The sequence below is a fragment of the Alligator sinensis genome, unplaced genomic scaffold, assembly GCF_000455745.1.
Source record: "Alligator sinensis unplaced genomic scaffold, ASM45574v1 scaffold479_1, whole genome shotgun sequence".
NCBI lineage: Eukaryota > Metazoa > Chordata > Crocodylia > Alligatoridae > Alligator > Alligator sinensis.
The window spans coordinates 1,474,676-1,489,061 of NW_005842324.1; the positions used below are offsets into that span (position 1 = coordinate 1,474,676).

The 14,386-nt window shown below is 38.8% G+C and overlaps 1 protein-coding gene across 1 annotated transcript in view; it reads left to right on the plus strand.

The window, feature by feature from the left end:
• Positions 1-3,167: 3,167 nt before the first annotated feature.
• LOC102372483 (A-kinase anchor protein 9) overlaps positions 3,168-14,386 on the plus strand; it is a 125,361-nt gene continuing 114,142 nt past the window's right edge. The window contains exons 1-3 of the mRNA XM_025210002.1: positions 3,168-3,222; positions 3,753-3,823; positions 4,575-4,829. Coding sequence (XP_025065787.1) covers positions 3,168-3,222; positions 3,753-3,823; positions 4,575-4,829 — 381 coding nt within the window. The remainder of the gene's footprint in view (positions 3,223-3,752; positions 3,824-4,574; positions 4,830-14,386) is intronic.

Below are 14,386 nucleotides of genomic sequence, written 5' to 3' on the forward strand. Positions count from 1 at the left end.
CCCCATTGGTGGAGTGGCTCCACCTGCAGTTCACTCCTGATTGACAGGGGGGCAAAAACCATGTTTTTAAATATGGCACCATTTTTACCTCCCACCACTGAGGGACCCCAACAACCCCACCGCTTGCGCCTGGCTGGAGGAAGGCAAAAATGGCACCATGTTTAAAATTGCCGTTTTTGCTTTTCTGCCAATCGGGAATGAGCTGAAAGCAGGGCCCTCCACCAATCACACGTGGGGGCAGGGCAGAGAAACCTGCAAAATTAAAGGAGCTACAGCATGGCCCACTTCCCCTGTGAATTTGGTAGGGTCCTATTTATAGGTCACCCATAATATTAGCTGTTTTGTTTTGCTGTCACCTTTCCCATGGGTGCTTGACATGACCAGGAAGTATGTCATTTTTAAGGTCCTAGATGGAAAAAATTAGAGCCCAGAAGAGAACTGTATGACCAAATATATTTTTAAAATATCTATGATTTTATATGCAAGTGCTGTTTTACTCTGAAAAATGACTTTGCAAATAATACTCATCTGATTTGTTTCCTGTATGCTATTCTGTCATATTTATCTGATTTTAATGACATAAGATTTTGCTTCTATCTCTTGTAAGAAAACAATTCAGTTAAATAAAATAATTATACTACACCTTTTACATCAACAGAATTGAATACTAAGTTCTAATGATTTATTCTTTTGCAAATTCATTGAAAAAAAATGGAACAGAGCAGTTATTGCTGAGGATATAAGTTGAAGAACCTGAGATAACATAGGGGTAAGCCAGGGCCTGGTTTAGCCTATGGAACCATTTTCATCAACAGTGATATCTGGAGAGAAAAAACCCAACTCAGATTAATTTTTAGATCTCAGGCTGAAGCTTCAAGGCTAGAAGTTTGTTTACAATGTATGCTCATTTGCAGAAATCATTGAGACATGGATCTTCAGTGTCATTTCTAGAGTCACTGTTAGGAGCTTTTTTTTCTGTCCCAGAGAGGGCTGCTTTTCTAACCAGAATCATTCCTCAAAAATTTTACCACCTAATTGGAGGACTAAATTCAGGCTGAGAGGCATTGCATTAGTTGTACCTGCTTTGCCCAACATCTGTATAGATTGGGCATTTTAATGGAGCTTTTTTGGGGCACTTTTTCTAATAGCTGATTGAATAAGCTATTAGATAAAAGCTCCAAAAAGCCCCACTTAAGTGCCCAATATATACAGCTGCTGCAGAGTTGGGTCAAAGGAACGTACTGCTTCTTCCGGTAAAGCATGGTTGGTTGGTTGGTTGGTTTGTCTTAACATCTGCAGGCAGCCACTAGAACTTTTATGAAAGAGTTAACGGTAAAGTAGTTTTCCTATGCTTAGCTATAGGAGAAGCAAGATGTTTCAGCTGTTATAATATAACTGTTACCTGCATCTTTTGATATCCATATAATTGTTACCTCTGTCTGCAACCTTAGTAGGCAGTTAGATCTGAAAAAAAGGGGCTAGGGGCAGGGACTGGAAACTCAATAATCTGTTATCTGCTACTTTTCCAGCAGGGTGAACGCTGCCTGGAGCTTCCAGCTGTGGTACTGGAACAATGTAGGTGGTAGAGAGAGGCAAAGTGATCCCTTCTTTCAGATGGGATAGTGGGCAGGGGGGCTTCAGGCAGCCCTCTGTCAAAGAAACTTATTACAAAAGAAGGAAGGACTGCACTGGATGACCCTGCCAGATGTGTTACTAAATCACATTCCTGAAGTCTTGTCTTTATGAGCTCACTGGAACAAGACATTTTTTATTTCTATTCGCTCCTCCAGAGTCTCCTGATGTTGCAAGGGGTTGTTAGTGGCAGAATATTTATTTGGACTCTCAAATTCTGTTTCTGAAACCTCCTTCCCTTAAATGATGTGGGTGTCTTCATCTTATGCTTGGAATGTTTCCGTATATAAGCAGTGGCATGAAATTAACTTATTTCTTGCTACAGATCCTCTTGTAGTGAAACACTACCATCATCCATGGAATTGATCACAGTAGTATTCATTTGATAATGCCATAAGCAGCAACAGAGACTCTTGATCTCTGTTTGCAAATTCAAGAAGATGGGATTACATCAATTTGTCGTTGTTTTACACTTCATTTATTTCTAGAAAGTTATGTTTTGCAAATGTAAAATCTGGAAATGTCATGTTGTTTCAGTAGGGGTGTAGGTTGTCGCCGTGTTGGTTTAAGGACATATGCAGGCAAGGTTCTTTGGGTGAATCTGATATCTTTTATTAGACCAACTTAAATAGTTGGAAAACAACTATTAAGCAAGCTTTCGGGTTCAAAAACCCTTCATCAGGCTAAGGAAGTTTCAGCAGTTGGTGTGTGCACTTCCTGGATGGAATGAAAAGTAACAAAGCCAGAGGCTGGGCTGGTATGCATGCAAGACAGGCAGTCAGTGAAAATGTAGATTGAGGAGTCAATAGGTGAGAGACCGGGGGCGGCGGGGAGGCAGAGAGAAGGGGGATGAAAGTGGAGAGGTACCTGGGGAGTCAGATGTCAGGCAGGTTATAATGTGTCATAAATCCAATGTCTATATTTAGTCCATGATTTTTAGTATCCAGGAGGTTGATGATGTGAAGTTCATAGGCTCGTCTCTGGGAAGTGTGTAAGTTCCCTTTGAGGATCAGGACTGAGAGATTGGAGAGAGAGTGGTTTTCTTGTGAGAAATGTGCCCCCACAGGTAATTGGGTATTCCTGTCTTTGATAGATTTCCGGTATGAATTCATTCTGGTGTGCAGTTGTTGTTTGGCTCATGTTGTTTCAATGAAATTTTAAATTCTGCAGTTTATGGCTTTTTGTTTCACAGTTGCCTTCAAATTTATAAAATCCCACAAAAATAAGGCTGGAAGGGACCTCAAGAACTCATGTAGTCCAACCCACTGATCCAGTGGCCAGTTATTAACCTAACAGACCAGTTCTTCTGCATGTTATTTCAATTTGCATATACAATTTTTCTTTGCATGCACAAATTAGGGGGGGGTGTGCACATGCGCACACACTGTTGAACTACATGAGCTCGTGGGGGGGGTTATGTGCATGTGTGTGTACACATGGGCATTTTGGTTTAGCAAATCTCAAAGTCCTCTTGCGAGTGTACCAGGAGCCATACATAGAACAAGCTGTTAACTGCCCTGAGGATAGTCCGAAGGATGCATCATTCTGCTAAAGAAATTTTTAAAAAATTACTTATAGAGGAACAAGAACGTAAGTTAGGAAGAAAATACAGTTAATTAGCAAATACTATATTTCTCTAATTTATAGCTGCCTTAGCTATCTTGGGACTGAATAACAATTAGAAAATACTGAAATGATAGCTTGCTTGCTTTACAACAGAACTGAGACTGGGAAAGGACATTTTTGCCAAATAAAATTCTGCTTGACCTACCTGAGTGTTGAATGAAGAGTTTAAATGGAAACCTTGGTCTCTGAATTTATGAATATTATGAGCAAAAAAATTGCCAATTTTCTTTTAGTATTTGATAGTAACATTTTTTCCTCAATTAACAGTAGTTTATCAAAGTTTACAGTACTTGAGTTTTAGAGAACATATGTGAAAGTTGAAAGCTTTATTTGAATGTTTCTGTGTTGGCACATGTGCAGTAATAATAAAAGAGTGGATTATAGTAGTAATACGGTGGATTTATAAGGGGGAGGAAAAAAAACCTCACGATAGATAGCCTCATGGTAGCAGAATATTTACCTTATAGTAATCTTTATTTAATATAAATTTAAAGGAAGCAAGACCTTTGTTGAAACCCGAATTTCTATTCAAGCAATAAAATATATTCTAAATGGATTTTCTCATGTAAACCATTATAGCTGATTACAGGTATTTAAGTTCTGCAAAAGGCAGTGTCTTAGCAGTATTTGAATAGCTTATGCGCTAATTGGTTGTTCAACTGTGCTGTGTCTTGGTTACCTGTGAGTTTTTGTTCATCAGCATGTTTTGTTACAAGGTAGAGTATTTTGTAACTTATTTTGTATCTTTTGTTAGATTATTCCCTGATGATGCATTTTGCTTTCCTTTATGCTTATTTCAGCAATCTGGACAGAATTTCTTGAATTTTTTTTAAAATATAACTGTCTAAAGAGTATAGTAATACTTACCTGATATTAGCAAGATTTTGTCTTCAAATTTTATTCCAACATGGAGAAAATTAGTTTCCTACCATTCACTTTGTCAGAGTATAGTAGTTTTTACAATATTAGAAAAACTTTAAATTTCCCTTTATAAATGAGAGAAAAATTACTTTTAATCAGCTTTGTTCTTTGGTTTTAATGTTGATTCTTTTGAATTCTAGCTATCTGTATAGTAAAGAATGAAGTCTGCAAGATGGATATTGACCTCTTACTTTGCTGCTCGCGTTATATTTTACATTTTTTAAAAAATTACTCTTTCTATGGGTGTTTGGAACAGTCAGCATTAAACTTTAGCTTTTTCTTCAGTGATTTAATGGGAAGCTTTGGGCAGAGCAATCCATAAGCCCTTGTAATTGATGTCATAAGTAATAAAGAAGAAAACTTTCACCTTAACCAGATTTTTCTTTTTTGTGCAGCTTGCCCAGTTTAGGCAGCGGAAAGCACAGTCTGATGGACAGAATGTATCCAAGAAACAGAAAAAAAAGAAAAAGGCATCAAACACCAAAGATGAAGAATCAATGCAAGCTAGTCCTGATATTGACCAATCACAAGGTGATGAAACATCCACGTATAGCAGTCGAAGAGGAGCAGCTGCTGCTGCTGACTTCAATATAATAAGGACTTTACAAAGTGGAGAAATTGTCAAAGATGACCAGACATATAATATTGAAGTAAGTGTTTATCAGATCTTAATCAATTAGGTTACTTTCTGTTTAAGGATGGGCTAAATTGCCAAATGGTTATGAGTGGGGGTTATGAGACTGATGTTGCTTGCATCCACCTTCTTGTCACAATATACCCAGAGGTGATGCGCTTTTTTTCTGTCCTATTTTCTGAGGCAAGGTAACTTTGCTGAGGAATATAATGTATTTAATGGTACAGTTGTGTGAGCTTCTTCATGGAATGAAAGCTGTTTGCTTTTTAAGTTTTTAATAGCATGAAATATATTTCTCAAGTATTGTATTTATTAGGTTACTCCTGGTGAAGAGAAAAAAGTGTAAAACTAAGCATCTGGCTGGTATTCTGAATGTAATTTGACTCTTGTAGGTTAATGGCTGTTAGGAATTTATTTAGAAAACTCTAATTAGTGGAGGCGGGGAGGAGAGCGGAATTGGAAGGCTTAGGAAACCAGATAAGTGGATACTTCAACTTTTGTTACTGGATGGAATATAACTCTGGCCATTAGTAGCTGAAAGTATCTACTATCTGAAGATTATAGAAGAGCTTTTATGAAATAGAATGGCAGGCCTAGCTCAATTTGAAGTAGAAAAACATTTATATAATAACATTCATTATTACTGGTATACATCTAGGTGCAATGAATTTGGGTAATTCATAAAGGAGCATTGCATCCTGGAAAGCAGCAACTTGAAAAAAACAAAAGGATTGAAAGATGTATTGGACAATACAATTTCTTGGAGTCTCAGAACAGCAGAGACTCCCAATGCCTAAAGAAAGGTGACTGCGCCCAAAAGCTTGCTAAGAACTATTTTCCAACTACTCAGTCGGTCTAATAAAAGATATCACATCTACTCAAAGAACCTTGTCTGTATTGGACAAGTAACTCAACATGAACTCTGTCTCTCACTCTGTCCAAAAGGGTTAATATGAAGCTTTTGAAAAGATTTACAAGAATCTTCTGAGTTACTAACACTTTGCTAACCATTATTTTCTAATGTGCTTAGGCAGTAATGTGTAGTTAGCCTGTATTACAATAATCGGAATAATGTTTGCTTAGTTGGAGTCGCAGTCATGGTAGGTTAGCTGGGTTCAGGTTAATCTCTCCAACTCAGACTTGCAAGACAGCTGCTTTGAGCTGTCCTTTCTTTTACCTAATGTTATTATCTTGACACAGCAGCTTCTAAACATCTAAGGCAAGATTGCTGGAGGCATTACAAAAGATTATTTCCTAAGTGAATTTCCAGTTCCTATGTCACCTTTCTAGCAAGATGTATCTTTTTGTTTTTCTTTTTTGTGCTGCAATATTCAGAGAGTAGTTGATATAAAGGAGGTTAGATATCTTGGCTGGACTCAGTTTGTTCTTCCAGTCATTTTGTAAATAAAATAAATATGGACTTTCTGTGATTTTTATTTTTACTTTTCCTCATTTGAGTTTTTCTTGTCATGAAAAGGAACTTGAGTGTTACACATGCACGCACACCCTACACCCCATTACTTGATGTGATTTCACCGGTGACAGAAGGTTAAATAAAAGTGTGTCTGCTTTTGTACTCTGATATTCTTTCTTCTGTATCTTGTTTATTTCATCAGAGTTGACTGGGAATATTTGTATTCTTTATTCAGCATTTACGGTTTCTTGATTGTTCACCATTGTTTACTTCAGTTTACAGGTTTTTTGTTCTTTTCCTGCTTGGATTTCACAAAATCCTTTTAAAAGGGATTCTAGCCTCTCTAGTTATGGAAATGTACTACTGATTTCATCAAGACCTTTCAGTCAAAAACAACTTCATTTCCGGAAGCAAATAATCTATAGTCATGTTAATAAATGTTCTGTGGGGTGTAATGCTTGGACAGAGGTCTGTAGTGTTGCATAGGATCTGCTCTGAGGAAGGGAGAGAAGGGTCTGTTTTTGTTGGAGTTTCAAGATCAGTGCTGCACTGTAACTCACTGATACATTACAACTTTCCCTTTCCATTGTACCTCCGCTCTAAATTCCATATGAGATTTTCATCATAGTTGCTGTTCTGTTGGCTCAGAAAAATTTGATTTCCAGTCTGGAAAGGAGACATCTGGAGAAGAATTATAACCCAGACTTCTTGTCTTTAAGTTTCTGGGCTTGACCCAACTTTATTTTAAATTTCCTTCTGCCCACTTCCCTGTCTCTCAAGGATGGTGACATGTTGTTTTGGGTTACATTTTTTTGAATTCTGTAAAGGCTGTCAGGCATCACTTTTCCTGTCTCCTTCCATAACTGCCATATTGTTTTTAATTCTTGTAATGCCTTGTGTATATTTCTAAATAAAAATAAGAAACAACCTAGTATGCAGTATGGGTTTTAGAACTTTTAGTTCTGGAGCCGGTTTTGTTCGAAGCTGTCTTATTGCTAAATAACAAAACCATTACACAGTGTCCACCTTGAGGACAGTAAGTTTCAGCTTGGGATCACTCTTTTTGTAACTCCTAATAGAGCAGAGAGTTATTTGTTCTGTAACAATATACCAATACCAGTCATGTAACAGAATATGGTGCTAAGCAGAACTAAATTTGTCTCACAGTAAAATTCTCATCAGAAGTCAAGGACAGTAGATACAGCAGCAAAAACACTCAGAGTCATTAATTGAACATTAGTTATAGGTCACAAAGTTTTATGACCAAATAATCAAATTTACATTGGTAACTTTTGATTTTTTTCAGGGCAAGTGTGTGTCTGCTAAATGGTCTTTGGAATATGATAGATAATTTTAGCATCTTGTTTAGCCAAGGTTCTTATCCCAGATTTCAACATTTCATTTTCATAACTTATTTGAAATATTTACAAGGTTGTTACCTCAGTTCAGCAGCATTTTATGTAGCTTATATTTAATCTTAAAATTAAGTTACTTTAGATGTGGATACATTTCAGCTTTGCTCATTCTTTAAAATAACATGAAGATATGTCAAGACAAGTTTCCTCTTCAGCAGTAAATGAAAATGTCATTTAAATGCCCTTCAAGTGTACAGTATAACTTCTGAATGTATGATCCAGCTCCTAAATATAAATATTTGCTAGTATTAGGGACCCCTGAATAGTTTGTTCATTGTAAAATGATAGCTAGCAAAGAAAGACGCATCTCTAAAATGTAACTGAGGTTACTGAAAATGTCATTTCTCTCCTCTTAAACCATGAAAAGTGGTCCCAGTTAAAGGTAATTTTCTCTACTCTAGGATGCTTTTCTGGTATGGATGAAATATTAACAACAAGAATGCTAACAAAATTTGTCAGCAGTTCCTTGTTCCCTAACTCATAGATATGTACCGTTTTTCTGCTTTACTCTAACAAAAGAAAAAAACTTTCTGTGGCTGTTTTTACTTGTTGTTGTTATTATTATTTTCCTTATATCCATTGGGCCCTTTCCAGAGTGGGTTTGATTTAAATCAAATTGATTTGAATCATGATTAAAATCAATGGTCAGAAAGCCTTGATTTTAATCACTGTTTTCTACAACAAGTTCATTCTTGTTGTTTGATATAACCTTCACTAAAATATTCCTAAACAAGGTCTTTTTTTTTATGGTCTGGCAAGCCTGCTGCCATGGTAGGTTTTCCCTTCTACCATACTATTCCCTCACTAGATCTCAAATCAATGAAGAGGCTATACTCAGAAACTTATCCCTCAAGACTTCTGAAATATTCTCCTTAAAATGTTTCTACTGCCCCTCCTTCCTTTCATTTATCTCCAGGCTCTTCCTCCTCCTCCTCTTCCTTGCCCAGATCTACTCCAGCCCCAGCTATTTTCTTATTCATTTAACTTTTGGAAACTTTGCATTTTTAGAGAGAGGTAAGGGCTTGACTCTGTGAACACAAACTTGCAGAGAGGCAATAGGGTTGATGAGAGATAACAGACCTGATTACCTACCCATCTCCGTATACTGTTATTAAAAAGGATTTTATCTCTGGAGACACGAATCCAGTTTGAGAACTGAAACAAAGCATCCTATAGATGCTTAATGAGATCTAACCTGAGCACTGAGTCCCATTGGGTAGAGTGGTTTTCTTTAATCTTTACTAGTCTATAGAGGAGTCTCTGGGAACCCCATAAAATTGGGCCCCTAATATAGACCATGGCATGTTGCGACCTATTTATGAAACTTTCCTTAAAAAGTGACATGAATATATTGTCTCAAATAGTATATAATTCGAATTTATAATCCCTATTCCATGATGATATCTTTGAGCTCTAACAGATCTTAAATTAATACTTTAAATTATCTTAACAAAAAAAATTAAAAATATGATTAAATAAAAAAAATCTGATTTGAATTAAAAAATCCAGATTTATAATTTTTTTAAATCGTTGATTTTTCTCCACCCTGCCCCTTTCTCTTCATTGATGTATTGGAAGAAAAGCTGCAAGTTCATTGTCTCAGATATATAGGAAGAAGGACCAGATATGGTATAGTAAGGTGCAACTTTTTATTGTAACTCATCAGGTTCTTTCTCATTCATTTGGGAAGGTTGCTGTTGATCCCCCTTCCTCCCAAACCTGGTCCCTGGCCATTGCTGAGACGCTATGTCCTCCCCCCATGTCATGGGTAATGGTCTGGGGAAAGGGGGTTATTTTTTCCTGTACCAGACTTTCTGGACCCACAGTATTGTATTCCCTAGCTTCTTCAAGTAGTGTCTTCCTGTAACTCCAGTTGCAACTAAGCACACCCTATCCTAATGGGAATGTGTACTGCACATTTGCCACCTACTAGGTTGTGACAACTTGAGCTGTATCCCCTGCTTTTCCCCACTGGGTCCTGGTACTATTTTGGCAGAAAGAAACCAAAAAAAAAAAGTCTCCTCTCATCAGTCTGTCAGTGAGCTTGGTCCAGCCTCAAAAGAGGACAGCTTATGCATTGCCCATACCACCACAAATTCAGTCCTATTCCAATCCCATGGATGGTAGCCACCAGTCTGAATGTGGAGTGGCTCCGCTTAGTGAGACAAGACATATATGCTCTACACTTGTTACTAGTTGCTGTTAATCCCCCTTCCTCCCAAACCTGATCCCTGGCCATTGCTGAGACGCTATCTAGTTACAGCCCAACTATATATGCTCTACACTTTAGCTATGGTTGAATTCTTTTGAAACTTATTTTTATTTCTCAAATATGCCCAGTTTCCTCTTCTCTTCTTTCTTTTATCTCTGTTCTATTTTGTTTTTGGGGGGGGCGTTATTTGGGAGGATTTTTTTTGTCTTTCTAAGAAAAATAAATACATTCTTCTTTCACCATTGATTTTATCTGTGCCATATTGAAATATTTTACTGATCTGTCACTTTTTTCCTTTTAGAAAGGTCATTAGGTTTTTTAATCTTTAATTAAGAGAGTAGTAACCTAGGATTGTTGTTATGATTTATCTCCAAATGTTGTGATTTTAAAACATACCTAACCTATGAGGGTACCATACCCACCTCAGATCTATACTTTTGGTGATTTTATATTTACCAAAAGAGTCCATGTACCTGGAAAATGCAAGTCATCTATATGTGGGAGCAGAAAAGAGCATGATACTAGGCTGTAGCTCCATCATCTTGGCAACTGAATGGATGATAATTATGGTCCCTGCATGACTAAGAGCTTCTGACCCAGAAAAGGTGCTTCATTCAGATCTGCCCACCCTGAATCTCAAAAGGTTGGATGCTTTTTGGCTCTGGGAAATAGAGGGAATGCTCTTCCCTAGTCAGACATACTCATATTCACAGCAGAAAAAAGGAAACTAGATGCGCTTATCTAATTAAGGGGTCCAGATGGTGTCAAGAGAGAAATCTCTTTTCAAGTCTGACTAATGGAATATCTTCTAGGTCTTAAACATATGGACTTATTTATTAGCTCAGTCAAAGTCTATTTAGCTGCTGTCTCTGTACACCGTGCTCTAGTCAAAAGACAGCATATGTTTTGTCCCCAGTTTTCTCCTCTGGTAAAAGACCCTGTCCTACAACAGAACCTAAATTTAGCTCTCATATCTCTGATGAGGCTTCATTTTGAACATAAGGCAATGTACTCCTTGTTCTACTTTGCCACTAGAACAGTTTTTCTAGTGGCCATCGTTCCAGCCAACCGTTTTGGTTGATCCTTCGTGTACTACCTACTACATAAGTATCCTTGAGGATCTACCCAAAGCTTCTGTCTAAAGCAGTGGTGCTCAACTCATCTGGCGTCAGATCAGTTGTGGTGCAGGGCCAGTCCACAGGCTGTATCTAGAGTATGGAGCCACATCATCTGGTCCGCAGAGTTGAGATTTGGAAGCAACAGCATTAATTGTTGTGATCCCTGGAGTCACAGCAACCATTGCTCCTCCTATAATTAAATTTCTAGTCCCATAGGTAGACCTGCAGACCAGATGTCATGGCTCTGCAATCTGGATTCAGCACCTGCAAGGCTCCCCATGGGGCTGGAAATTTAACTCTGGGACCCACAGCAATTAATGCTGCCAGTACTTACCACACTACCAGATTTCTGGACCTGGAACCACAGACTTTTTCTCTACCTAAAGTGGTAATTGAATTCTACTTCAGTTGGCAGTTTGGTGGTATTTTTCGTAAAAATCTCAATTCTCCAGACCGAAGATGCTAGACACCTCTATGTGAAAATGGGTTTCCCCCTCAACCTGCACAGGACTCAGCCTTTCATAAAGTTTCTGCAACTATTTATCTCCTTAGCCAAGAGATTCAAAGGCACAGTGCTGCTAGTGCAGAGACTGTCCATTTGGAGATTGGGCTGTGTTATGAGACACCCTGGATAATGTCTCCATAAGTGCTTGCAGGGAGGCTACTTCTAGATCTGTTTTACACATTTAATAAACATTACTCAACTGCAGAAGTTTGCAGGACAGATTCTGCATTTGATAAGACAGTCCTTCAGTTGCTCTTGTCTCTCAGACTTGAAGACTCATTTCAACTTATTGGAACTGCTTTTGAGTGAACTGCAATGAAAACATTCATTTGGACAATCACTTAAGAAAGAGTAGTTATTTGAATACATGGAGTTCAAGTTGTGTTGTCTATATACACACCCCCAACCAGCCCTTTTTCCTCAGAGTCAGATGCATCTTAAGATGTTTAAGGAAACAGTAGCAGGAGGTGCTTGTTGATCTTTATCTCTTTGGCATGAGAAATATTGCTAAAGCAAAGTCTTTGAACTCTAGGGATATAATGCATGTGCATCAACAGTGACAATAAGGACAACACGTCTCAGAGAAATTCAGTTACTAGTAAGTAACTTTTCTCCTTATATGATGTCCACGTCATAATCATACATTAAGGGTAGAAGCAGTTTAATGAATAAAAATCAACATACTATAATACTGGTAGCATGATAGCATCATATAGCACAAAAGATTGTGCCTATTTTTGCTACTTTGAGTCCTGAAGTAATCTGAACTTACACTGAGACCGAAGGTCATACTTTGGGACAGAATAATCTTTATAGATTCAAAAAGCTATTCTATTCTGTGAATAACAAAGTAAAGCTGTGCTTCAGCTATGGCATCACTAATGGAAGGATAAAATTAGTCTACCCATTCCAGTGTTCTCTCCCCCCTCATCCCCCTCTCCCCCCGCCAAATAAATCAGTGCAGGTGGTAGAGTTTTAGACCATAGATACAAACCCTTTTTTTTAGCTTTCAAATAGAAACAGTTTGATATGAAATCCTCCCTTGCCTTTATTCATAGAATAAAGTTCTGAGCAGTTTTTTCATTCTTGGAGGTTGCTGAAAGAATCATCTGACTTCACTTTCCCAGGCTACAAAAAGTCCTATAGCTTTCTTCTCCTACAAAAGAAAATAGCAGTTTGAGCTTCGTGTTGTTATAGCTAGGGGTCTACCTAACTTGAGGAAGTCCTCAACTTTAGGAAAGCTGACTTGCATAAGCTCAGGAGGTGGTTGATTAGGCACTGAGAAACCATGATCTGACAGGGAGGTGATTGCACGATGAGTGGTCGCTCCTTAAGGACCAGATCCTAAATGCAGAAGGGAAGTCCATTCTGGCCTATAGGAAAGGTAGCAAAAGGGCTGGGAGACCCCCTTGACTCAATAGGGAACTCATGGACCTTCTGAATCTGAAAAGAGAAGCTCATAAGGGATGGAAGTTGGGTACTACCACTAAGGAGGATCATGCAGCACTGGCCCACACCTGTAGGGAGTGGACCAGGAAAGCTAAGGCTGAAACAGAACTCAAACTGGCTACAGGAATCAAGGACAATATAAAGTCCTTCTTCAAATATGTCAGAAGTTGGGGGAAAAAGGACAAGAGCAACGTCAGACCCTGGCTGAACCAAATGGGGCAGCTGACAACTGACACCCAGAAAAAAGCTAATCTCATCCAACGATTACTTTGTGTCAGTTTTCCACCACCTCAAGGAGATCACCCTGACTGACAGGACACAGGACTGCCAGGGTAAGGGTGATCATACACCTGTAATTGGCAAAGATCTTATGGGGGAACAGCTAGAGAGGCTGAACATCCACAAGTCAGCTGGCCCAGACAGAATGCACCCAAGAGTGCTAAAAGTATTGGCTGACATCATAGTATAACCAGTGGCAAGGATATTTGAGAACTTGTGGCTCTCAGGAAAGGTTCCTGAAGATTGGAAGTGTGCCAGTGTGGTGCCTATCTTCAAGAAAGGAAGGAAGGAAGATCCAGGAAACTACAGGCCAATCAGCTTGACCTCGGTCACTGGAAAAATCTTGGAAAAAATCATCAAAGAAACTATCAACAACAGGCTAACGGAAGGCAATATTCTGAGAGAGAGCCAACATGGCTTCAATGCAGGTAGGTCTTGCCTGACCAACCTCATTTCCTTCTATGACCAGGTGATGCATCACGTGGACAAAGGAGAAGAGGTTGATGTCATATATTTAAAAAAGCCTTTGACTTGGTCTCCCATGATAAAATTGGGGAACTGTGGCCTTGACAAACTTATGGTTCAATGGCTGGGTAACTGGCTCCATGGTCGGACCTGGAGAGTGATAGTTGATGGAATCAAGTCAGTATGGCGCATGGTGACCAGTGGTGTCCCCTAGGGCTCAGTACTCTTTAATATATTCATGAATTATCTGGATTTGGGTGTCAGAAGCAGACTGGCCAAGCTTGCGGAAGTGCAGTCATTCTAAGGGATAAGCTGGCAATTCATGCTGACCTGGACAGGCTTGCAAGATGTGGGGGATCAAAACCTGATGACATTCAACATGGAGAAATGCAAGCTGCAAGCTCCACCTCAGGAAAAAAACCCCACATCATACTTATAGGCTTGGCAGTGCTACAGTCACTAGCACCACAACTGAAAGAGACTTGGGGGTCATGACTGACCACAAGATGAACATGAGCAACCAATATGATGCCGCAGCTGGCAAAGCAAATAACTCTGGCTTGCATCTATCGATGCATCTCAAGCAAGACCCAAGAAGTCATCCTCCCACTTTACTCGGCCTTGGTGAGGCCACAGGTTCATAGATTCATAGATGTTAGGGTTGGAAGGGACCTCAATAGATCATTGAGTCCGACCCCCTGCATAAGCAGGAAAGA